The 25190-nt window shown below is 42.0% G+C and overlaps 1 protein-coding gene and 1 pseudogene across 24 annotated transcripts in view; one reads left to right on the forward strand and one right to left on the reverse strand.

The window, feature by feature from the left end:
* Window positions 1-25190, forward strand: part of NRCAM (neuronal cell adhesion molecule) — a 91390-nt gene that overhangs the window by 12735 nt on the left and 53465 nt on the right. For 13 of the 24 annotated variants that reach the window (XM_065884427.1, XM_065884428.1, XM_065884430.1 and 10 more), the window contains 7 exons: window positions 2530-2652; window positions 7337-7507; window positions 8027-8083; window positions 9884-9995; window positions 12200-12384; window positions 14513-14644; window positions 24944-25087. In XM_065884427.1, coding sequence (XP_065740499.1) covers window positions 2530-2652; window positions 7337-7507; window positions 8027-8083; window positions 9884-9995; window positions 12200-12384; window positions 14513-14644; window positions 24944-25087 — 924 coding nt within the window. The remainder of the gene's footprint in view (window positions 1-2529; window positions 2653-7336; window positions 7508-8026; window positions 8084-9883; window positions 9996-12199; window positions 12385-14512; window positions 14645-24943; window positions 25088-25190) is intronic. The other 11 variants (XM_065884433.1, XM_065884425.1, XM_065884441.1 and 8 more) reach the window with 2 other exon arrangements.
* Window positions 20683-20800, reverse strand: LOC136128644 (5S ribosomal RNA; annotated as a pseudogene).

Consider the following 25190-nt stretch of genomic DNA (forward strand, 5'->3'; position numbering starts at 1 on the left):
TGGCGTGTTTCTTCTTGGATTTATCCTGTATGGGACTCTGCACTTCCTAGACTTGAATGGCTATTTCCTTTCCCATATTAGGGAAGTTTTCAACTTTAATCTCTTCAAATATTTTCTCAGTCCCTTTCTTTTTCTCTTCTTCTTCTTGGACCCCTATAATTCGAATGTTGCTGGGTTTAATGTTGTCCCAGAGGGCTCTAAGACTGTCCTCAATTCTTATCATTCTTTTCTCTTTATTTTGCTCTGCAGTGGTTATTTCCACTATTTTATCTTGCAGGTCACTTATCCGTTCTTCTGCCTCAGTTTTTCTGCTATTGAACCCATCTAGAGAATTTTTAATTTCATTTATTGTGTTGTTCATCATTGTTTGTTGCTCTTTAGTTTTTGTAGGTCCTCGTTAAACATTTCTTGTATTTTCTCTATTCTGTTTCCAAGATTTTGGATCATCTTTACTGTCATTACTCTGAATTCTTTTTCAGGTTGACTGCCTATTTCCTCTTCATTTGTTTGGTCTGGTTGGTTTCTATCTTGCTTCTTCATCTGCTGTGTGTTTCTGTCTTCTCATTTTGCTTAACTTAGTGTATTTGGGGTCTCCTTTTCACGGGCTGCAGGTTCGTAGTTTCTGTTGTTTTTGGTGTCTGCCCCCAGTGGCTAAGGTTGGTTCAGTGGGTTGTGTGGGCTTCCTGGTGGAGGGGACTAGTGCCGGTGTTCTGGTGGATGAGGCTGGATATTGTCTTTCTGTCGGGCACGACTGCATCCAGTGGTGTGTTTTAGGGTGTCTGTGACCTTATGATTTTAGGCAGCCTCTCTCCTAATGGGTGGGGTTGTATTCCGGTCTTGCTAGTTGTTTGGCATAGGGTGTCCAGCACTGTAGCTTGCCAGTTGTTGAGTGAAGCTGGGTGTTGGTGTTGAGATGGAGAGCTCCGGGAGAGCTTTCGCCATTTGATATTACGTGGAGCCGGGAAGTCTCTGGTGGACTAATGTCCTGAACTCGGCTCTCCCACCTCAGAGGCACAGGCCTGACACCCTGCTGGAGCACCAAGATCCTGTCAGCCACACAGCTTCTCCGGAGAGTCTCTGAAGACCCAGTGGGCTCATGAGGCAGCTAGCGGCCCCTGCGATGTCCTCCACGAGGTCTCCCTTGTCTCCGGCATCTGCTGGACCCCGAAGTAAGCGGTGACTAGAGAACGGGCAGACTGAGAGCCCCGGCAGCTGGCTGGGCCTGGGTGACTGCACGGAGGCTGCCACAGGAGACAAGTGGGGGCCTGTGGGCATGTGTGGCCTGGGCCACCGCCAAGGTCTCCTACGGCAGCAACCGCGAGATGGATGGCACGGAAGCCACACTGGGGCCTATCCTTGTAGCTTATTTTATACATAAGAGTTTGTAGTTCGTAACTCCCTACCCCTATACTGCCCCTCCCCCTATCCCTCTCCCCACTGGTAACTACTGGTATCTGTGAGTCTGCTTCTTTTTTGTTATATTCACTAGTTTGTTGTATTTTTTAGGTTCCACATATAAGTGATATCGTACAGTATTTGTCTTTCTCTGTACAGAGACTTATTTCACTTATCATATGCCCTCCAAGTCCATCCATGTTGCTGCAAATGGCAAAATTTCATTCTTTTTTATGGCTGGGTAATGTTTTCCATTGTATGTATGTACCACATCTTCTTTATCCATGCATCTGCCCGATGGACACTTAGGTTGTTGTTTCTATGTCTTGGCTATTGTAAATAATGCTGCTATGAACATTGGGATGCATGTATTTCTTTAAACATTTTTATTTCAAAATTTCACTGGAAATAGGGTGACCTCACTATCTTGATATTATTTTGGCTCTTTTTGCAATAGTCAGTACCCACATGCTCTCAACAACCCAAGAGCATGTATTTAAAGAACAGCAACCATTTGAAGTTCTTGTCATTTTTTAAAACGTTTATTATGTGTATAATATGTGTGCATTATAGAATAAATCAATTACTAATGAACAAAAAAGAAAGTTCAGAATTACTCACAAATCCTTTCATTCAAGGAAATTACTATTCTTTCTATTTTTACCTAGGCAGATATGTATGTACATGTCGAAAACAAGCTCATCCTGAAAGACTATTTTGTAACCGTTTCTGCCTTATCTAGATATCATGTATATTTTATATTAATCTTATAAATAAGTATACAATGTCTAACACTGTATGATATTCAAAGGTGTATACGTACAGTTATTTGTTTAACAAATCTTTTGCCATAGAAATGTTTTTCATTCTTTCATGAAGGGCACGCTTGTAGAAAAATTAGTTTGTATCTTCTTAAGGATTTATTTAATATAAATTCTTAGACATGGAATTGCTGACTCAGAATTTATACTACTAATGTCATTTTTTAACACTGTATTAAAAATTTTTTTTGTCGTTAATGTATATAAATTTCGAGTTACTATTTCTCCAAAAGTTTGGTTTATATTTCTTTCTAGTGCTCTTTTTATTTTCCAATGCAAAAATAACTTAGAAGTTATTGTTTTATTTCATTAGGGTCACCGTTGTGGACCAAAGAAAAACTTGAACGAATAACACTTAGAAATGGCCAGTCTTTGGTACTGCCCTGCAGACCCCCAGTTGGGTTACCACCACCTATAATATTCTGGATGGATAACTGTAAGTTTTAAAAATAAGAACTTTCTTTCTTCAAGAGTCTTATGATTATTGGCTGTCCCAATCAATTATTACCTCTTGTGATTCATAAGATGTTTATAAAATGTCTTAGAGATTCTCAGGAAAATAAATCACATATCCTTTCATTCAGTCACTTTATTTTATTGAGCACCTACTGTGTACCAGGCACCTCTCTAAATAAACCAAACAAAGGTCCTGCTGTCACTGAATTTATATTCTATGCAATGGGAATAAAAGCGGGGAGAGAAGGAAGCAGAGAATAAATGCATTTAGAAAATATGTGTCAGTTGGCAGTAAGTGCTGTGAAGAAAAATAAGCAGAGTTTTGAGCAGAAACTTACAGGAGTGAAAGAGAAGCAGGCCCTTAAATATCTGGGTGGAAAGAGAAAAACCAGTTTAAGCCCCAAGGGCAGGAGCATCCCTGGCGTGTGTAAAATCAGCAGGGCGGCCAGTGTGCTCGGGCTGACTGACCCAAGGGCGACAGTGAGAGAAAAGGTCAAGAAAGTCCAGGAGCTCCGGGGTGAAGGGCTTTGGCTTTTGCTTTCAGTGAAGTAGGGAGACATTGAAGGAGTGGCTTCACCTGAATCAAAACAAATAGTAAGAACCTCACTTTGGTTCATGTGTGGAGAACAGAGAGGACGAAAGGGAGAGAAGGGCGTTCTGTTAGGAGCCCAGTGCTGTGATCTGGGCAAGAGTTGACGGGGACTTGGACTTGGGTAGTGGCAGTCAAGTAAGTAAGAAATGGTCAGATTCCAGGGACTTCCCTGGTGGTCCAGTGGTTAAGATTGCACGCTTCCAACGCAGGGGGCGTGAGTTTGACCTCTGGTCAGGGAACTAAGATCCCACTTGCCACGAGGCCGAAAAAAAAAAAAGAAAGGAAGGAAGGGAGGCAGGGAGGGAGGAAGGAAGAAATGGTCAGATTCCAGATATAATTTGAAGGTAGATCCTCCAGGATTTATTGGGGTCAGGGTGGAGGCATGAGAGAGAGGAATCAAAGGTAACCCCAAAGTCTAATCAAAGGTAACCCCAAAGTCTAAGACTGAACAACTAGTAAAATGGAATGGCCATTTCCTGAAACACCAGAAGCCCATCAAGGGAAGGAAATCAAGCTGTTCAGGATGTGTTATGTCTCTTCTTTCAGTTTCGTTCTTTTATCCCCAACAACAGCTAATTTTCTTTTAATTTAATTTTTTACTTTATATTGGGGTACAGTTGATTCACAGTGCTGTGTTAGTTTCAGGTGTACAGCAAAGTGAATCAGTTATACACATACATATATCCATTCTTTTTCAGATTCTTTTCCCATATAGGTCATTACAGAGTATTGAGCACAGTTCCCTGCACCATACAGTAGATGCTTATTGATTATCTATTTTATATATAGTAGTAACAACAGCTAATATTGATTGGGCATTTACTAAGTGCCTGTCCCTTTGCTAAAGACTTTACGTAAGTTATCTCATCCATTTTCTACAGCAGTCCCAGGAAGCATCTCGGATGACTCTTACCACTTTTTTTTTTTTTTTTTTTTTTTTTGCGGTACGCGGGCCTCTCACTGTTGCGGCCTCTCCCGTTGCGGAGCACAGGCTCTGGAAGCGCAGGCTCAGCGGCCATGGCTCACGGGCCCAGCCGCTCCGTGGCATGTGGGATCTTCCCGGACCGGGGCACGAACTCGTGTCCCCTGCATCGGCAGGTGGACTCTCAACCACTGTGCCACCAGGGAAGCCTAGACTCTTACCACTTTTTAGATGAGGAAACCGAGGCACAGAGAATTGAAGTCATTCATTAGGCAGTTTAACATCTGTTCACCCCATCCCTGTCCTTAGGGAATTGTTTGTTGCTCTGCTCTCCCATCCTTCCACACCTCCCCTTAGCATGTTACGTTGGAGACCAGGAACCAGGGTTTGGGATGTGAGAGGCTTGTGACGCATCCTTGTGGAGGTTCTGCCGGGAGACTAGGAACCAGGGTTTGGGATGAGAGGCTTGTGAGGCATCCTTGTGGAGGTTCTGCCGGGAGACTAGGAACCAGGGTTTGGGATGTGAGAGGCTTGTGAGGCATCCTTGTGGAGGTCTCCAGCAGGAATCAGAGCTACAGCTACATGAATCCAAGGAAGATTCAGGGCTCTTGCTGACAATGTGTGAATGTTAGTGCTGTAGAGATGCTCTGTAGAGCCGGGGACTGGAGGGGAGGACGAAGGGAGGGAGTGCAGGTGGTGAAGAGCAAAGCCTGGGGACTGAGACCAGGAGCCTCCAGGGGCCAGGAACTTAGGGAGCAAAGGAAAGTAGATGAGAAGAAGCAGTCACTTAGGTAAGAAGAAAACAAAAAGAGAGGGTGTCCCCGGGACGAGGGGAAGAAAAAGTGTCAGGAAGACAGAATATCAGCCGGTTCAAATACTGCTGAGAGATCAATTTCCAATCTGAGTGAGAAATGAGTATTACATTTGGCAACACGGTGGTCACTGTTGACCTTGACAAGGGTCCTTTGGGTAGAATGGTGGGAATGGTTGCAAAATATGTGGAGGGAATACATTCTGTTCTCAGTGACATGACTTCCTTTGAAATCACCAGCTGTGCACATTACTGAAGATAAAGTTCAGCTCTCACATTTCATTTCCAGTTTTGACTGTTCTGTATCAAAGCACTCAGAGAAAGTATCACAAAGAAATGGAAAATCAATATATAAATGAATAAATGGGCGAAGATATTTTTCCTATGATCACGTAACAGCTTTTACAGATTTTGAAAGAATAAGTAACAAATCAAATGGAAATGAGTGGGTTATGTGGTCGAGGATAACAGTATCCAAATGTACTGCCAAAATGAGACCCAGTATTTGGTTATTGGTTCTTACTCAGAATTGATGACTTTTCCACTTAATAGAGAGGCATAGACATGTAGAGTCTCAGAATCATCTAAATATGTAACTTATCTTTTTCACATTGCGCTGCTGGCCATGTCATTTACATACATTTTAGGCTGTAGGCAAAGCATCTGGACCTTTCAAGTGAAATTTCATCTGGATATGAGAAAAAATTCAGATCTGTGTAGCATTCTTCTGGCAAGATGACCTTATCACGGTATTCCTATCTGCATACATTTTTGTCCCCAATGTAATGCCAAGGAACTCCTTGGGCGAAGTGCCACCATCCTCATAAAATGGCATTCCCTTTCATTTGATCTCCCAACACCGGTCCATAATAAAATACAGCAGGAGAAATGGAAGAGAATAAATGTGTCCCTATCTGTAGCTCTTTGTATTCATGAAATAAATGTACATTATTTTTCGGAGTTATTTTTTAAAACAACCCTTTCCCTGGTTAATGGCTTCAAACCATGAATTTACAACCACCAACCAAACCCCCATCTTGACCTAGAACTTGACTAACATGGCTAACCAGCATCCTTTCAAGGTCTGGCTCCACATTTCCCTACCTTTTCCTGCCCAAGGGAGCGGCAGGCTTTTCCCCATGTTTTTGCATTTCATGACATTTTAGATAAGGCGCCTGCTGCTGTAGGAGCATATCTGCTTGACTCAGACTCGAGAAATCCTCTGGGAGACATGACACCTGGCCCCAGGCAACTAGGAGGTACAATTTTTCCTGGTTCTCTCAATTCAGAGCTGAAGAGCTCTCCCAGTGAACTGAGTCAGATGCTTCCTGAGTCCTGCTAGCTAGCCAAGTGTCAGTTCACACATAGATCATTGGTCCCATCTCCTTGAGTTCCTCATCGCCTTAGAAAATCCCCCCTCCACGCCTGAGGCTAGACTGTTCCTTGGGCCTGAGGAGAAGTCAGTTGTTAAATGTGAAACTGGAAAGTCAGAATGCTGATGGTTATTCATTTCATTTTGGAGCTTCTGTGAGGGGCCAGGTGCATTTTTAGGGCTACAACAGTAGACAAAGCAGATGATGGTCTCCGTCCTTCTGGAACTTAAATTCTAGTGCGGGGAGACGGGCTATAAGCCATATACATGACAGGTAAAGTACATTGTCTGTTAGAAGGTGATAGGTAACACAGAAAAGAAAAAGTAGAGGAGGTGAGGGAGGTTGGGTGTGGGGGGCCTCTGAGCGGCACGTCTGCAGCATTACACCCTGTTGTTAATTGCCTGTTTGCTGCCTGATTCTCCAGTTAAATCCCAAGCTCAGGGCAGGGAACCGGGTCCACCTGACACCTTGCCCAGGCCCTAGTTCATCACAGTTAGGTGCTGTCACAGTATAAGGTGTCTGTCTGTGTATGTACTGCAGTAGATGCAACCCGTGTTAACACCCTTACAAGCTTCCGTAATGCACTTTCTGAGATACGTGTGTATCTGTGATTAACAATTAGGGATTAACTTAAACGTTAGGAAAAGTCATGCAAACTCTTCCTTTAAAACATTTTTTGGTTTCTGCTTGCTTCATGAAACCCTTCACTGGACAACTCTAATCTCACCTCTACCCCGACTCCAGAGAAATGAGGGTCTGGCAGGTACAATTGGAGTTTTAATACATGTGTCTTTTTTTTTTTTTTTTTTACAGTTATTTGCTTTTACTCAAAGATCTTTATAGAGAAAAAAAAACATTCAAGTGAAGTTCACAGAACTAGTTATTAGTAGATACATTTATCTCACTAATTTGGCAAGTGGCTACTTTGTGATGGAATGATCTAGATGTCTCTCCACCTTTCTCCAGCCTTTCAAAGACTTCCACAGAGTGAGAGAGTTTCCCAGGGTCTGAATGGAGACCTTTATTTTTCCAATGTGCTCCCAGAGGATACCCGGGAAGACTACATCTGTTACGCACGATTTAATCACACTCAAACCATACAGCAGAAGCAACCTATTTCTGTGAAGGTGATTTCAGGTAAGAGTTCAGTTTCCAGAAACTCTCTTGCCACGATGTTTACAAATGTGTGCAAATGTATGAATTACTAAATCCTACTAGCTTTGAAGTAAACAGGTTCACTGATCAGGAAAGTACCTGTGAATAGTCGCTAAAGCGTTGGCATATGTATCAATATTATAAGGAGCTTGCCTACCTTAAATACTGTATTTTACAGTTTTTGCTGTCATACCATTACTGTTGCCATGGTAACTTCCTGAATCTCCTTAGTGTTCTGAGCATTTGTGAGTGCTTTATGCTCCACGATGCCTTTAATTGGGAGTCCTGCTGCTTCAGTTATATATTCACATGTTACTGGTTGGGGGGTGGCTGAGTGAATTAATGAAATAGTTCTATACAATGTAAAGCACTGTTTTTACTTGGTAGGGATGGTACTCGGTCAGCATAGGTATATATGTTTGCTTTTGTTGCCCAATACTTTTTTTTACAATCCCCTGCCCCCTACTTTTTGCATTCTTCATAATATTCTGTTTATTTCAGTGGATGAATTGAATGACACTATAGCTGCTAATTTGAGTGACACTGAGTTTTATGGTGGTGAGTTATGGTGATTGTAACTAATATGTCTCCTTCATTGTAGAATTTAGTTCACTAACTTCACCTCCATGGCTGTTTAACCTTATTTCTTTATGAAATTCCTAGTTCCATGCTTAATACCACTAAAATCAATGTATGTTTCATATGAAGTTTAGCTCTGAGCTTTCAAACATGTCACTAAAACGTGTTCCATGTTGTATGTATAATAATGAAAGTTACTATAACTGTTTTCATGTAAAGAACCATTCTACAAGATTTGGAAAAAAATCTTTCGTGTATGTTCAGAATTACATTTTTCATTTTTTTGTCTGGCTCATAAGCTTTTCTCATGAATTAAATAAGAGTTGGCAAGGTGCGTTAACCTGCTAAAATACTAACGTCAAAGTCTTAGTAAACTTTTTGCAATTAATATGAAGTGGATTTTGATAGTAAATCATCGTATTTCCATCTGTTTTCACATGACCTTATCAACGTCATATAATTAGCAATAGTATTTCTCTTAGTTTTGTTTAAAATCGAGTGACTGTCTTCAGTGGAAGTAATCTTTTTAAAAATAGAGGATTTAACTTCATTCTTTTAAAAAGAAAAGAATTTGATTTCCTTAACGGAAATATGGCTCTCAGATATAGAGTCTATACCTGAAAATTATGGGTTCTGGATATGGGGTCCTCTTAATTATCTATAAGGCAGAATTTCTGCTGTATTAATTTTTTACCTTTGAGATATGAAGTAAAAAACATTAAGGTACTATCAATGACCAGAGTAAACAGATCACAACTCCTGCCTTATTTTATTTTATTTTATTTTATCTTACCTTATTTTATTTTATGTTAAAATCCTCCTGAAAGATATGGGTCTCAAAATCATTCCCAAAGTGATTTCAGAGCGGTAAAATCTAAGGAAAACTCTAATTTATCTCCAGTAATACCTTCTCTGGTGTTCAGTCTTCTGAGAAATGAGAAGAATTCATATGTTACCTTTTCAGTTTTTATGAGCATCAAGTAGATAATACATTAAAGTGTTGAACACTGTAAAGGGCTCTTAGAACCTCAAGACGGTATGATTTCGACTTTAAGTTTTTCTGAGAGGCCATCAGGAGATAAGGCCACATTTAGGCAAGGACTACATAAAACATGAAGGTAGTCTGTAGGTATCTTCCTGAGATTTCTGACTTGAGCCCTTCTTTACGTTTTTGTCGAGGAAACCCATTTCAGTTGCTTTAAGTCCACCCTTAATTTATGGCACACGATTTGCCATACCTCTGCAGTCACTTTCTAGTTGTGTTTTGTTTTGTTTTCCATAAACTTTGCAGTTTTGATATGTTAGCTGTCCATCACGATTTATCTTCACGATTGGTCAACGGAATTGACTATAATGTTGTCCCTAGGGTAAAGCAAAATCCCCCTTCCATCATCTTATCTTCCAGACAGCTCATTTTCCATTTGACGTTTGCACTCATCTTAAGAGATGGATAGTTTGATAGCATGATTTTCCTCTCTATGTCCACATTTTGAAAATTTGCCAACTCACCAGAAATTCATAGGACCCTAACCCAAATTAGGGAAATGTACAAGAGGAAAAAAGTTCTTATTATTAGTGCTTGTGGTGCAACCAAAATACTTTCTGCTTCCGGCTGAGTGAGTGATGGCTATTTGCAAGGCAAAGAGTGTGTCTATTTACCAAATTTCACAATCAAATGCTAAATGGATTTGCAAAGGGATTAGATTCTTAGACAGTGAACTGGGCTTCTAGAAATCCGTGTTCATAACTCTGAATGCATATTGATTTTCTTGTTTGCAGCTAAATCACATAGAGAGAGGCCACCAACATTTTTAACTCCAGAAGGCAATGCAAGCCGCAAAGAGGAATTACGAGGAAATGTCCTTTCACTTGAGTGCATTGCAGAAGGGCTGTGAGTTAACTCTGTCTGTCTTGATGTCCACTTCTTATGTAAACATAGTAGATTGGTAGAGAGGCGTTAATATCATAACAAGAGTCGTTGTCTTATGTTGATTCCATTAAGCATCAAGAAAAATGTGATCATTCCTTCCAAAACAGGCCATATAAATTTCATTTTATTAAAATATTTTGTTAATAGTGTTCCTTTTGAGATAAGTATCAGTAATCACCTTCTCACTGCTCTGGTTATGTAATTCAGGTTATTATTTTGCTACTGTTGTCTAACAAAGCATCTCAAAAATTAGCGGCTTAAAACCAATAGCTGTTTATCACTGATCGTTTGTCTGCAGGTCTGCAGGGCAGTTGTGCTGTAACAGGCTAGATCTGACTGATTTCAGTTGACCCTGTTTGTGCATCTGCTGGGCGGCTCGGCTCTGGGTTCACAGCTCTGGGTCTGCTGGCTATGAGCAGGGCAACGGAGCTCTTGACCATGAGTTTCTCACATCCGTCTAGCAATCTCGCCCTGGCTTGTTCTCCTAACAACAGAGGCAAACATGGCCTCACAGGACCTAACCTCCTACCTGGCACACTGTCCCAACCCCTGCTTCCTAGTGACCAGTCACCAGCCCAGCTTCTTTGCAGATGTCTCATCTGTGCAGACCTCAAAACTGACGCCACCCCCAGAACGCATGTGCCCTTGACAGGAGTCCCATATTAGGAAAACGTTCAAGGCAAGCTTCTCTATGTAGTTCCCTCTTGTGCCGGACACAGAGCAAGTACTACTGATAAGGCACATTTGCTGAAAACATTGATTGGAATCTCGGAAACATGTTGTGATCACGTGTTATGGTCTGTGCTGTCCTTGGCCTGGTGACTCAAAGTCCACATTCCTTCCTAGAATCCCAGAATTGGCCTCCAGGAATAATTTTACCTCCGGAGGCACATGGAGGCCTCTGCTGGCCATGTCAGGAAATCACAGTACTCACAATTCAGTTCCTCAAATACACCTGTTCAATTATTTTTATTCAACCAAACAAATGAAAACAATTCTACAGCCCGTTAATCCCACTTGCATTTCTAATGATAAATACATTGTGATCTTCCTGAGGGCGTGGACCATTCTGTTTTTTATCTTTATCTTCCCAACGCACAACTCAGTGCTTGGTCTATAATTTAGTCTCAGTACATGTATCGAATGGATTTTTATTTTACCCTCGTGAAAACCTTCTCAAGTCACCAGATCAGAACAAGCATCATTATGCACATGAAGGCAACAGAGAAACCTGAGGCCCAGAAGGGTCAGAGATCCAAGATCAGAGAGCAATTTAGGGATAAGGTTGGGATTTTGAAGCAGACCTTTTAGCTCTAAGCCTATGTCTGGCTTTTCATCTGCCTCTATAGTTCATGATTTAATAAGAGACATAGGTGAGAAATGGTGTGAGTAACCTGAGGCCCAGAAGGGTCAGAGATCCAAGATCAGAGAGCAATTTAGGGATAAGGTTGGGATTTTGAGGCAGACCTTTTAGCTCTAAGCCTATGTCTGGCTTTTCATCTGCCTCTATAGTTCATGATTTAATAAGAGACATAGGTGAGAAATGGTGTGAGTAACATACCATTGACAATCGTGTAAATGCACGATTCCTCTAATCACTTCATTCAGATCATCAGATAGCCTGTTATAAGACAGGGAGGTGCTTCCATCTGATGTGGAAATGTGTGAAAAGTTCATGGGCACAAATATGTCTATCAGCTCTTTCTCTGGCATTTTTAACTCTAGCCGATAAAAAAATGATAACTCGGTGTCATTAATTTCATGGGCATTCTTTTGATTGACATAGTCCCTTCATGCAGAATTTTCCAAGAGTGCCTCTAGTCCCTACATGCAGAATTTTCCAAGAGTGCCTCACTGATCAGAACTTTGAAGAAAATACTTAGGTCCCTTCAGTCAAGTAAGTCTTGCTGCCATTCTCACCAGATCCCTGAAGTCCAAGTTCACAGTGTGCCATAAATTAGGACAGTCCTGCTTGTGTGAAAATGGTAACTTACAGACTGAAATGTAAGGTTTTGAGCATGACTCAGAAAAGTGTGGTGCCAGGTAAGATCTCTGTATATTCCTCACGATCTTTATGTTTGTGACAAGCTCGCATGAAAATCACCCTCAAAAGCAGCTAGGTGAACTTCTTTTCTTGTAATGTTATTGTTTATTCATCTTATCAGGCCTACCCCAGTTATTTACTGGATAAAAGAAGATGGATCACTCCCCATCAACCGGACATTTTATAGGAACTTTAAGAAAACTCTGCAGATTGTCCAGGTTACAGAAGCAGACTCTGGGAATTACCAGTGTATAGCCAAAAATGCACTAGGAGCCATCCATCATACCATTTCTGTCACAGTTAAAGGTATATCGTTGTCTAAAATACATGGCTCTTGCCTCCATTGAGAATCCCTGAGTCTTCAATCAAAATGTCTTTGATTATATTCAATAATAACGTGATTTATATCAACATACAAGGCACCTTGAATCTCTTCTCATTGCTTTTATAGTGCATCTAAATCAGGTTGAAAATTCACTCCCTCGGATCTTCCTTGCAGAGGATTCCAATTAGTAAGTGTAGAAAGAATGAAGGAAATAGGAAATCACAGTTAGAATCCCACAGTTATAACTGCTGTAGGCAAGAGCTAGCGATGAATGCTAAAATTACGGGATGGAACTTTAAGGAGAAACAGGATATTTGCATAGCCTCAAAGTGTTTCTTCTCCCCTCACCCCCCAAAACTTAATTACTGAGGCAGGTTTAATATATGTCCACAAATTCTTTACTCCTCGTGCCTTAAGGAGATGGAGCTTAATTGTCCTCCTCTTGAGTGAGGGCTGGACTTGCTTGCTTCTAACGAATAGAACATGGAAAGCAGGAAAATAATAACTTTACAGTGGAGAAACCTGGCAGACATCACTCTAACCAAGTGATCAAGGTTAATATAACCACTAATAAGCCATGTCAATATCATGTACTCCCAGATATGATGGATGTCTACAACAGCGGTTACCAGTGGAGAGAGGCAGTAAAAGGGTAGAGGGTTAAGGGGTACAAACTGATGTTTAAAATAAGCTACAAGGATCTATTGTACAACACGGGAGATATAGCCAATATTTGATAATAACTGTAAATGGAGTATGACCTTTTTTTTATGAAAAGAAGTAATTAGATGATACTGATGGCGGTGGTTGGATGGTGATTATAATCTAAAAATTCAGGAGTTCTTCACTCAGAAATCACTAAATTTGACCTTAGATGGAAGAGCTTTTGTTCACTTAAAACCTTCCCATTGATCTGTAGGAGAATTCAGTAGTCACTGGTAGAAACATTCTCTAGGAATGAGTGCATGTTGAAAATGTTTCACAAAATATTTTAGTTACAGATAAGAAGTAGAGAACATACCTTAGGAGAAATACAAAGATTAATCAATTTAGTAAGCTTGATTTATCCCTGAAAGAATTCAGTTGACTAGTTCTCCTTTGTAAGTCTGGAAGGATGTTCAAGGAAGAAACTCTTCATGAAAAAAAAGAGATGATGGAGAACTTATAGTGTTGGGCTAGTAATTAACATTGATATGTAACACTTATGACTAACACTGACATATATTCACTTTTCTCCATTTCTGTCCTGATAATGCTGAAAAGAGGATGTTCCTTATTACAAAAAACAACCAAAAAGCTCTTGATTGTTTAGAGAGAGAAAAAAAAAAAGATGTTCTACAAAATAACTGACTAGTTGTCTTTAAAAGTCTCAGGTTCATGAAAAACAAGGAAAGAGCAAGAAACTTCCAGATCGGAGGAAACTAAGAAGATGTGACAATTAAACGCAATGTGGTGTCCAGGACGGGGTCCTGAGACAGAAATAAGACATTAGGGGAAAAATTGGGGAAATCCTCATACAGTGTGTAGTTGAGCTGATGGTATCCAATGTTAATTTCTTGTTTTGGTATCTGTTCCATGGTTTTGTAAGAGAAAGCTGATGAAGGGCTTATAAGAACACGCTATGCTAACTTGGCAGCTTTCCAAAAATGCCAAGCTTTAAAAACTGCTTCCCAATTTTATAATTGTATGTATTCTACAGGGCTCAGATTTATAATTGTGTGTATTCTACAGGGCTCAGATTTATAATTGTATGTATTCTACAGGGCTCAGATTTTAAATTCACGTTTCTTAGCCCTATCTGTACCTGTAAATTCCTCTACAACGTTAGAGAAATCTGTTACCTCTTCGATGTCTGATTAACGTAATGTAAAACAAGATAACGATATTTGAATCAAAAGGCTCTAGAAATAATACATAGATGTCACTGAGTCTTCTTAAACATTCTTCTGAAAATCTGAAGTGTTCTTTGAAGCATAAATCTATTCACTCTAAAAAAAATGAAACTAACAAATGTTTTGCAAAATACTTATTTCTATTAAGATAGTTCAGTTTGCTAGAATAACTTATTTGATTCAATTTTTTGTGGGTTTTTTCCCTTTCCTCACAAAGCGGCTCCATACTGGATCATAGCACCTCAAAATCTTGTGCTGTCCCCAGGAGAGGATGGAACCCTGATCTGCAGAGCTAATGGCAACCCCAAACCCAGAATTAGCTGGTTATTGAATGGAGTCCCGATAGAAAGTAAGTTTCCTTGAGTGGCCTCAATTGCAGTATATTTTCAGAGCGTAGTGACATCTCCACAGGGTACAAGTGGTGATAAAATAACTTGGCTTAAGGAAGGAAGCCATATATAAGTTAAACAGAGGCGCGAAATTACCTTTAGATTTTAATTTTACTACCTTAAGATATAATTTATCATGACCGACTCGTTTATGCTATTTTTTTTCTTTTTTGGCTGCGTTGGGTCTTCATTGCTGCGCGCAGCCTTTCTCTAGTTGTGGCAAGCGGCGGCTTCTCTTTGTTACGAGGCACGGGCTCTAGGCATGTGGGCTTCAGTAGTTGTGGCACGTGGGCTAAGTAGTTGTGGCGCACAGGCTTAGTTGCTCTGCGGCATATGGGATCTTCCCGGACCAGGGCTCAAACCCGTGTCCCCTGCATTGGCAGGCGGATTCTTAACCACTGCGCCACCAGGGAAGTCCCATTTATGCTATGAACATAACGGTATGTGCTTGTTGGAACTTGGCAGTATTTCCTCTGGCTTTTACATGGATCATGGGAAGAATGACAGGGTGAGAAATAAACATCACTGAAAAGTTCAGATCATCTTCTTTGTTCAAAATGTCAAGTGATTTGTGGAAACATCACAGGAGTCGGAGGGGATGGGTGGGGAGGCTAGGAATAGAGACAGTGGATATGACAAGAATAAGAAATACAACTGTCTTAATTTAAAGAGGTTTTCATTCTTAAGTAGAGCCCAGATGTTCCCACGTTCTCCAGTCTTGAAAGGTCACCATCCCATTTAATACCCAAAGAAGAACACATCCTCTGACCCCAGTCCTCCGCTGGGTGCTCCGTCTTTGACCAGTTTTCCCTCCCTCCGTATTGCTGAGATCATCCTTGAGCGATACCTATATGGTCCTAGCTGCCAAGTGTCACCTCTTCTGCCACCTTCCCTGGACCACTCCAGCTGTCTCTCAGCCAGCTTGTCCAGGCTGCCCCCCTGCTGCCAGGAACGGTTCCCCAAAGTGTGACCACAGGCTTTCCATCAATCTTCTAAATCACAACAAAGACCAGTTTTACAAAACTTGGTTAAAGGCTTGAGCATAATATAAGGGAATTATAGCAAAGAAAACTTAAAACGGATAATGCGTCTTCCTGCTCCCGGATTCCTAGGCCCATGGCCATTCACAGGGAGCCTACTGCCTTTCCTTTTTCTTGACCCTGCTTACCACCAGCTGCTACTGAGAGGTGAATTTTTGGACATTTTCCCCATCTTGAAGTTCAGACCGTCTCTTAGACCCAGAGAGAGAGAGAGAGAGAGAGAGAGAGAAAACCTTATGACGCAGAGCAGCTTAGCTCCACATTTTGCCTCCAAGCCAGAATCAAAAATTGGTTCCACTCTTACATACCCACAAGGTCCATTAAACTGGCTTTCCTGCAAGTCTTCACCCTAAGATGGACCTGAAAGCTGCTGGCAGATTTTAAATGAGACACGTCCCTTCTTCTCACCATCAAGGTCTTACCACTGCAGGTCTAGAGGGGGTGAGAGACCCGTTTCCATGAGTGTTTATTAGGAGTTCGTGTCACACAACACAGTCCTTATCGGATCCTCAGAAACAGACAGCCTGTGTTTACTGTAAAAGGAAGTGTGTTCCCGGGATAACACCGACACTAAGGAGGCCAGCAAATCGGGTTTGGCTATTTCCATTCCCAATTTTAACTAGGATGAGGATCACGAAAAACTGCAGAGGGTATTTTGGGGCTGTGCATTGGGAAGCTGTTGCCACTCTCAGAGACAAATAGGTGAAAACTGAGAAAAAGTGGAAGAAAGCCCAGAACTGAAAAATAAGTTTTTTGGTAGAGTATCTGATTTTCTTAGGAATGTGTTCAGAATGGCAATAAAGGCTGGAGCGTGCTCAGCACGTTGGCACTGTGTTTTGCATCTCAGAGGCTCTGTGCCAATTTATGGAAGGTTAAATGCGCCCCTGAGGTCAGGGAAACTGACAGGTGGGAGGGGACATCCATCATTTCTGAGCAGGAAAGCCAGGGAGCCAGGGAACGTTGGAAAGATAAATCCTCAAGCTCCACAGCCAGCATGCAATCATAAGCAGGGGAAAATGGAGATGTAGGTGGGTCAGTGACACAAGGACGAGGGGAGATAAAATAAGGAAGCTGATCTTTCCTCCTGATTGGCTCAGCTTGTGAGCCTTCCAGACTGGGCACAGGTGGTGCCTCTCAGGGAACCCTGTAACTGCAGCTGTAATGAGTTTTGAACTTCTAGGTGTAAAATAAGATTCAAGGGTGTAATGTTCAGCACAGGTACTATAGCCAGTATTTTATAACTTTATATGGAATATCGAATCACTATGTTCTACACCTGAAACTAATATCATATTGTAAGTCAACTAGACTTTAAAAAGTCAGCTTTGAAATTATACTCATAGACACTCCCCTTTAAATGAAATATCGGGGGGGAGGACCAAAAGTGAAAAGCCTACATTTTGGGGGCGGGGGGGGGGGTGCAGGACAGCGGTCCCTCGAGACAAGTGGAAGCTGTCTGCTGTAACCCCGAATCATCTGATTGGGTCCAGAACAAAATCTTTCAAATCAGGTTCCAAATCAGTTCGTTTCTTCCGTCCCCAAAGTATGTGTTAAGTCCACGCTGGAAGGAAAACAGGAGGCTCAGCAGGGTAAGATCAGGGTTCCACGGTGCCTACAGATCCAGGGCCCCTTGGCCTCTGGCGTGCCTCACAGCAGTCATTCTGGTGGACGAGCAACAAGAGAAACACCGTGCGGCCTGGCAGCAAAGCCAGGGGCCCTGGCCGCCAGGCTGCCCCACAGTGCTGGGAGCAGGTGCTGTGTATTTATACCGAGGTGATGAGAAGTGTCCCTGGAAGGTGTCTTTCTCCACATCTGGTAGCCAAGCTAAAAGTGCGTGGATTACTGTTCGGAATCTCAGAACTGAAAGGTGACATTGGGCTTGAGGCGCCTGGCGGGGACCCTCACAGCTGTCTGCACGATGGTACTGCAGGGCCACTGCTGTTACCCATCCCCACCCTCAGCCACTATAGTCCACCTACAGCTTCTGCTGAATGACTTCTTGGCTAGACACTGTCTTTTTTTTTAAATTTTTTAATGAAAAATTTTTGTAATGTTTAATATAAAAAAGTTTTAAATTGTATTCAAGTATAGTTGATTTACCATGTTGTGGTAATTTCTTTTTTTAAAAATATTTTTTACTTTTGGCTACGCTGGGTCTTCGTTGCTGCGCGCGGGCTTTCTCTAGTTGCGGCGAGCGGGGGCTACCCTTCGTTGCGGTGCGCAGGCTTCTCATTGAGGCGGCTTCTCTTGTTGTGGAGCACCGGCTCTAGGCACGTGGGCTTCAGTAGCTGTGGTGCGTGGGCTCAGTAGTTGTGGCTCGTGGGCTCTAGAGTGCAGGCTCAATAGTTGTGGTGCATGGGCTTAGTTGCTCTGTGGCATGTGGGATCTTCTTGGACCAGGGCTCAAACCCATGTCCCCTGCATTGGCAGGCGGATTCTTAACCACTGCGCCACCAGGGAAGTCTCTTTGTTGTGTTAATTTCTGTTGTACAGCAAAGTGATTCAGTTGTACATATACATTCTTTTTCATATTCTTTTCCATTATGGTTTATCATAGGATGTTGAATATAGTTCCCTTTGTTATACAGCAGGACCTTGTTGTCTATCCATTCACTATATAATAGTTTGCATCTGCTAATCACAAACTCCCAATCCCTCCCTCCCCCACACCTCTGTCTCCCTTGGCAACCACAAGTCTGTTTTCTATGTCTGTGAGTCTGTTTCATAGATAAGTTCATTTGTAGATACTAAGTCTTAAACAGCTACGTTCCAAGTGAACGCTACCTGTCCCACCCTGTGTGTACCTCTCCTGATCCAGGAAAAGGAGTAAATGAAGAAGAAAACTGTCCCCAAGTAGGTAGAATTCGAAGAGCCTCGTGCTTCTCCCTGTCCACCCTGCCCATGAATTCGGATGCCTCTGAACAGAACTGCCTTTGAGGTTTGGGTACCATTCTGGAAACGAGACTGGGGCTTGTTTTTCATCTGCAGTTTGCTGAGTTTGCAGCCCACAGATGCATTCAGCAATGACAGGGCAAGGAGGAAGGATGGCAGAGAGGCAGGGGTAGCAGGAAAGAGCAAAATTTACCATAGTATATAGTGGCACAGAATTGGCATGGTGAGGATTCAAGGGGAGACTAGAGTAGACCCCAGAAGTTAGCTGGGAGCACGGGCTGGCTTGCTGACACTGTCTACTTAAGCGGCTGCGGAAACCTTGGGTGGACCAGTTGCCAAGGGGCAGGAACAGGGAATAGCTGTGCTTCTGCCGTATCATCGTGCAGCATCCCCACCAGGTGCCTGACATCACCGCCAGCTTCAACACAACAGAGACATTATCAGGGCACCACAGTACCAGATACACAGCCTCCCCACGCCTGACTTGTGGGCAATCACCTAAGGACATTGCCACTCTCTCCTCCCACCTCTGCGGGCTCTGGCTGCCAAGAGCGCATAAGGACTGTAAAAGGAGAAGCTAGATCAGGAGGGGGAGGGGTCAGACTTGGGTTCTGTTAGCAAAATACAGTGGTTTTTTTCAATATGTATTTTATTTATTTATTTTGGCTGTGCTGGGTCTTAGTTGCAGCATGCGGGATCTTTTTGTTTTTTTTAAATCTTCATTAACTAGATTCACACCAAACCTCCAGATTCCTTGCATGCGGTAGCACATTCTCAGATCTTCAAAATTCAGTTTTTTTTCAGTAGTTGATGGTTCTTTTTATTTATTTATTTATTTATTAACATCTTTATTGGAGTATAATTGCTTTACCATGGTGTGTTAGTTTCTGCTTTATAACAAAGTGAATCAGTTATACATATACACATATTCCCGTATCTCTTCCCTCCTGCGTCTCCCTCCCTCCTACCCTCCCTGTCTCACCCCTCTAAGTGGTCACAAACCACCGAGCTGATCTCCCTGTGCTATGCGGCTGCTTCCCACTAGCTATCCACTTTACACTTGGTAGTGTGTATATGTCCGTGCCACTCTCTCACCTCGTCACAGCCTCCCCCTCCCCCTCCCCCTCCCCATATCCTCAAGTCCATGCTCTAGTAGGTCTGTGTCTTTAGTTATGGCATGCATGCGAGGTCTAGTTCCCTGAACAGGGATTGAAACCCGGCCCCCTGCATTGGGAGTGCAGAGTCTACCCACTGGACCACCAGGAAAGTGCCAGCAAAATACAGTGTTACTGATTTGTGACTGTGCGTTTCAGACCTGGCACCTACTGTTTTACACAGCCGGAAGAATTCATTCAAAAAGAGCCTGGGACCTAATCTCAGTATCTTCCAAAGCTCTGTCTCTCCAGGACTGGCCAGGTTACTTTTAACTTTCCTTGAAGCAAAAAACAGACTTATTAAATATGGAATTTGTCCAAAACCACCTAATTTTTTTTTTTTTTTTTTTTTTGCAGTACGTGGGCCTCTCACTGTTGTGGCCTCTCCCGTTGCGGAGCACAGGCTCCGGACGCACAGGCTCACCGGCCATGGCTTACGGGCCCAGCCACTCCGCGGCGTGTGGGATCTTCCCGGACCAGGGCAGGAACCCACTCCACAACAAGAGAAGCCACCGCAGTGAGAAGCCCCATGCTGCAACGAAGAGTAGCCCCCGCTCGCCGCAACTAGAGAAAGCCTGTGCACAGCAACCAAGACCTGTTGTAGCCAAAAATAAATAAATTAATTAATAATATTTTTTTAAAGGAAAGGGCTCAGTGACATCGCTTATAAGGGATAGAATGCCTAGATGGAGAAGAAAAGTCATCTCTTCCCCCAGAGATTTGTTTTGCATTACGCTCAGACGTTCAGATTTCAGGAGATGTTTATAAAGGAGACTAACTCAGAAAATCTGAGCAGTAATCGTGCATTGAACAAACCATTAAGTCTGTAGTTTCTCATCTCCGAGGTGCATATACTACTATCTACTTAATATGTTTCACAAACTTATTTTTATTTTATTTTATTTTATTTTTATGTCTACAGCACCCAATATTCCCAGGCAGTCTCTCATCCAAGTACTAACCAGGCCTGACCTTGCTTAGCTTCCGAGACAGGCGAGATTCGGTGCATTCAGGGTAGTATGGCCGTAGACCACAAGGCTCTTTTTAAAATCAAATTATGCAATAGATATAAAAAATATTTTAAAACTTGATAATACTCTTTACATGTAAGGTGGCGCTCACTGTTATTGTTCTCACTTTCTAAATGTTGGAAGCAATCATGGTTTTGGCCAGCTGTGTCAGGAGAGGTAGAATAAAAGAAACCATTGTTGGGAGACTATCACCCCAGTTCTGAACCTTACCTTTGGGGCTTTAAGTTGTATGGTGGTAATTCTATGCTCTTCAGTTTCTTTCCCCAGTGTGCATTTATGGCAATAGAAGTTGAATATTCCCAGAATTAGTTCTTATTCCTTTGGGTAATTTGGGTTTGGATCCTGGAGAGTTACTCCCACCCAGTAGCCAGGACACAGAGTCCAAAGGCTTCAAGTCTCTCTGCACTAGCAATTGGATTCTTTGTGCAATACCCATTGAGCTTCCATATGTCACTGTGAGAGTTCCTGGGTTTGCTTGTGTTTCTTTAGTAAGCGCTTAAGGAGAATGGAGACCAAACCCCCATGGAGAAGTATCTGCTTTTCCACTCTTATTACTCTCACCTTCAGGGTTTATTTAAATTCTAAATACCTCACCAAAAATAAATATTTGGAGGCTGCACCATTTAGCAGAAATAAGGCAGATACACTCAGATGCCTCTCAAGCAAAGAGTAACATTGGAAAGAGTTGATAGCAAAAAAAAAAAAAAAAAAATGCAACCGTGGGCTACATAAAATCTCTTTTAAATGGTGTATATTGTGCTTGATGAATCCCTACTAGGGGAAGATCGTCCTACTGGCTTTGTGAATTGAACTAGTCTTCCGTGTTCATGGTGAGGTAACTTTTTATTGTGGTTAAAAAAACACATAACAGGTCCTACTGTGTAGCACAGGGAACTATATCCAATCTCCTCGGATAAACGATAATGGAATGTAAAATAGCTAGTGGGAAGCAGCCGCATAGCACAGGGAGATCGGCTTGGTGCTTTGTGATGACTTAGGGGGTGGGATAGGGAGGGTGGGAGGGAGGCTCGAGAGGGAGGGGATACGGGGACATATGTATGCATATGGCTGATTCACTTTGGTGTACAACAGAAACTAACACACACACAAAAACAGATTATTGAAAAAAGAATGTCTGTATGTGTAAAGCTGAGTCACTTGGCTGTACAGCAGAGACTGGCGCAACGCTGTTAGTCAACTCTACTTCAGTGTAATCACGCATAACAGAAAATTTACCATCGTAACCATTTTGAAGCATATAGTTCAGTAGTGTTATAGTACATTCACACTATTATGAAATAGATCTCCAGAACTTTGTCATCTTGCAAAACTAGAACTCTATACCCATTAAACACATGGTGATATAATTTTTTTGTTTGTTTGTTTGCTTTGTTTTGTTTTTTTTGTGGTACACGGTCCTCTCACTGCTGTGGCCTCTCCCGTTGCGGAGCACAGGCTCCAGACGCGCAGGCTCAGCAGCCATGGCTCACGGGCCCAGCCGCTCCGCGGCATGTGGGATCTTCCCGGACCGGGGCACAAACCCGTGTCCCCTGCATCGGCAGGCGCACTCTCAACCACTGCGCCACCAGGGAAGCCCTGGTGATGTTATTTTTAAGAGCTTAGTATATTCAAGGAATTCGGAGGGACTCCTGGCCCTCCACTGCCTGCTGGGTCCACAGAGGTGCAGTCAGAATGGACATGCGTGGGCAGTGGGAGGCCCAGCACTGAGTGCTCAACTACTGGGTCCAAAAGTGCTAAGAATAATTGACAGAGAAAGGGATTCCCAAAATGCTGCTCTGTGCCAGCACGCCTTGCTGAGATAGCAGAAAGACATTGCTGAGAGTATGTGTCAGAAAGGCCCCCGATGGTCCTAGACTTGGGATGTGGGACAAGGAACACGGGCTGCCCTGAGGGATGCTGCATTCTCAGGGTACCTGGCTGCCGGCTGCAGCACTAGTCCACTTCCTAGGCTAGTGTGGCCTGTCAGTCCTCTGCTGTCATTTACCGAGGAAATCTATTCTCTGTCAAAGGAATTGCAACTTGTATTTTTCTTCTGGTTAGAAAGAACATGTTCCTTAAGGCCATTTTGAAATCATTAGAGTCATAAACAGCGGATGTGAGCTAAAATGCCAACTCAAAGCATCTTGGCTCACCTATCACTAGTTGAACTAGTTGGAGCATCTAAGATGATTTCCTAAATTAGCTACTGATTGTGGTCAGAGTGTCAGACATACAACTACATACAGAACTGTGTGATTAGTAAATTTGTGTGATTTTTAAGCCAGTAAGTTTGGAGTAACTTGTTCAGCATCAGAAACTAATGCAGTACAAGTAGGCATGATACTTTGAATATGTGTGATAAAACAAGGATAAATACCTATAGTTTGATTTATTTTTATTATTTATTTTCATTAATAAACCACAGACGAACCCGCTATTTGAAGCTTTTTAAAGTGATAAAGGAGTCTAAAGGCAGTGATAAATATGTCTTAGGTGCCCATCCTTTTCCTGCCATCAAAGAGGAAAAATGGGGACTTCTCTGGCAGTCCACTGCTTAATTCGCCAATGCAGGGGGTGTGGGTTCAATCCCTGGTCGGGGGAGCTAAGATCCCACATGCCTTGTGGCTGAAAAACCAAGACATAAAAAAAAAAAAAAAAAAGCAATATTGTAACAAATTCAATAAAGACTTTAAAAATAGTCCACATCAAAAAAATCTTAAAAAAAAAAAAAAAGAGGAAAAAGCGTGTTTAAAATGAAAGTAAAGGCTATTAAGTGGTTCCGGGTGCAAGAGCAGTTTAAGAGGAATGGTGCTGTTATTTATTTTTTTAATTTACTTTACTGAAGTATAGTTGATTTACCATGTTGCGTTAGTTTCTGCTGTACGGCAAAGTGATTCAGTTTTACATATATACATTCTTTTTCATATTCTTTTCCATTATGGTTTATCACAGGATACTGAATATATGGGTGCTGTTATTTAGATTTGATTTTGATCAGCCTGCTGAGACCTACTACCCCTTTCAGTGTACTTTTTTTTTAAAATTTATTTTTGCAGCATTGGGTCTTCATTGCTGCACGCAGGCTTTCTCTAGTTGCAGTGAGCGGGGGCTACTCTTTGTTGTGGTGCGCAGGCTTCTCGTTGCGGTGGCCTCTCCTGTTGCGGAGTACGGGCTCTAGGCACATGGGCTTCAGTAGTTGTGGCTCACGGACTCTAGAGCACAGGCTCAGTAGTTGTGGCGCACGGGCTTAGTCGCTCCGCAGCATGTGGGATCTTCCCGGAACGGGGCTCGAACCCGTGTCCCCGCATTGGCAGGCGGATTCCCAACCATGGCGCCACCAGGGAAGTCCTTAGTTTACTTTTAAAACCATGTAATGTGACAGCCTAAGATTTAGTGTTCACAAAAAGGAAAATATGTCCAATAGCACAGCACTTCCAAATTGTTGGGCATGCCTTGGCCTGAATTCTCATATATTATATTACCAACCTGTTCCATTCTGCTTCAGTAAGGATCAGTCCTGGTCTTAACATTTTTTTAAGTATTTGAGAGATTTAGCTGAAACGGCTGCCTTTAAGGGAAATCTCACATAATTTATTTCTACTTCAGCCTCAGGAATTGTCAAAACAAGAAAATACATACTTTCACATTTGATTATTAGCCCTATATTTGCTTACATATTTATTTATTTATCAATCTGTTTCAATAAGAGACTCTTAACAGACACAGGTTTGGATGATCTAAAGGTTCTCTATTTTTGGAGTAGGTTTTGCTGTCTCCTCTTGATAATTAATTTGCCTTCTCAAAAATAACCATAACTTCTTTGTGAACAAGGTAATGTTCTTCTGAATTTGTATTTTAGTCTACACCTAACGTGTTGCTTTTTTTTCCCTGAGGCTCTCAAAATAATATTGAAAAGAATCAATCCATTTAAAACTAAATGGTTATCAAGCATATACCCATGATGATAAGTGATAACTACATTATAGGAAGGAAAACTGTGGTTTCTGCTTGGGTTGTTGGTCTTCTCTTTCTTACTGCATATACCCAGATCCGTCTTCCACTTCCTGTAAATTAGAGTTCAAGCTTTACATCTTTTAAGCAAAGAGGTATGAATATATACTTTTTATTTTTACACCCAAACAGTTGCCCCTGATGACCCCAGCAGGAAAATAGATGGCGATACCATTATTTTTTCAAACGTTCAAGAAAGATCAAGTGCGGTGTATCAGTGTAATGCCTCTAACGAATATGGATATTTACTGGCAAACGCGTTTGTAAATGTCCTGGGTAAGCTCTCCCTTTGTTAAAGACATGGCAAATTAAATTAATGACTGCTGTTGTTGTTCATTCATTCAGCAAAAATATATTAAGCATCTACTAGGCAGTGGCA

This window comes from Phocoena phocoena, chromosome 9 (assembly GCF_963924675.1).
Source record: "Phocoena phocoena chromosome 9, mPhoPho1.1, whole genome shotgun sequence".
NCBI lineage: Eukaryota > Metazoa > Chordata > Mammalia > Artiodactyla > Phocoenidae > Phocoena > Phocoena phocoena.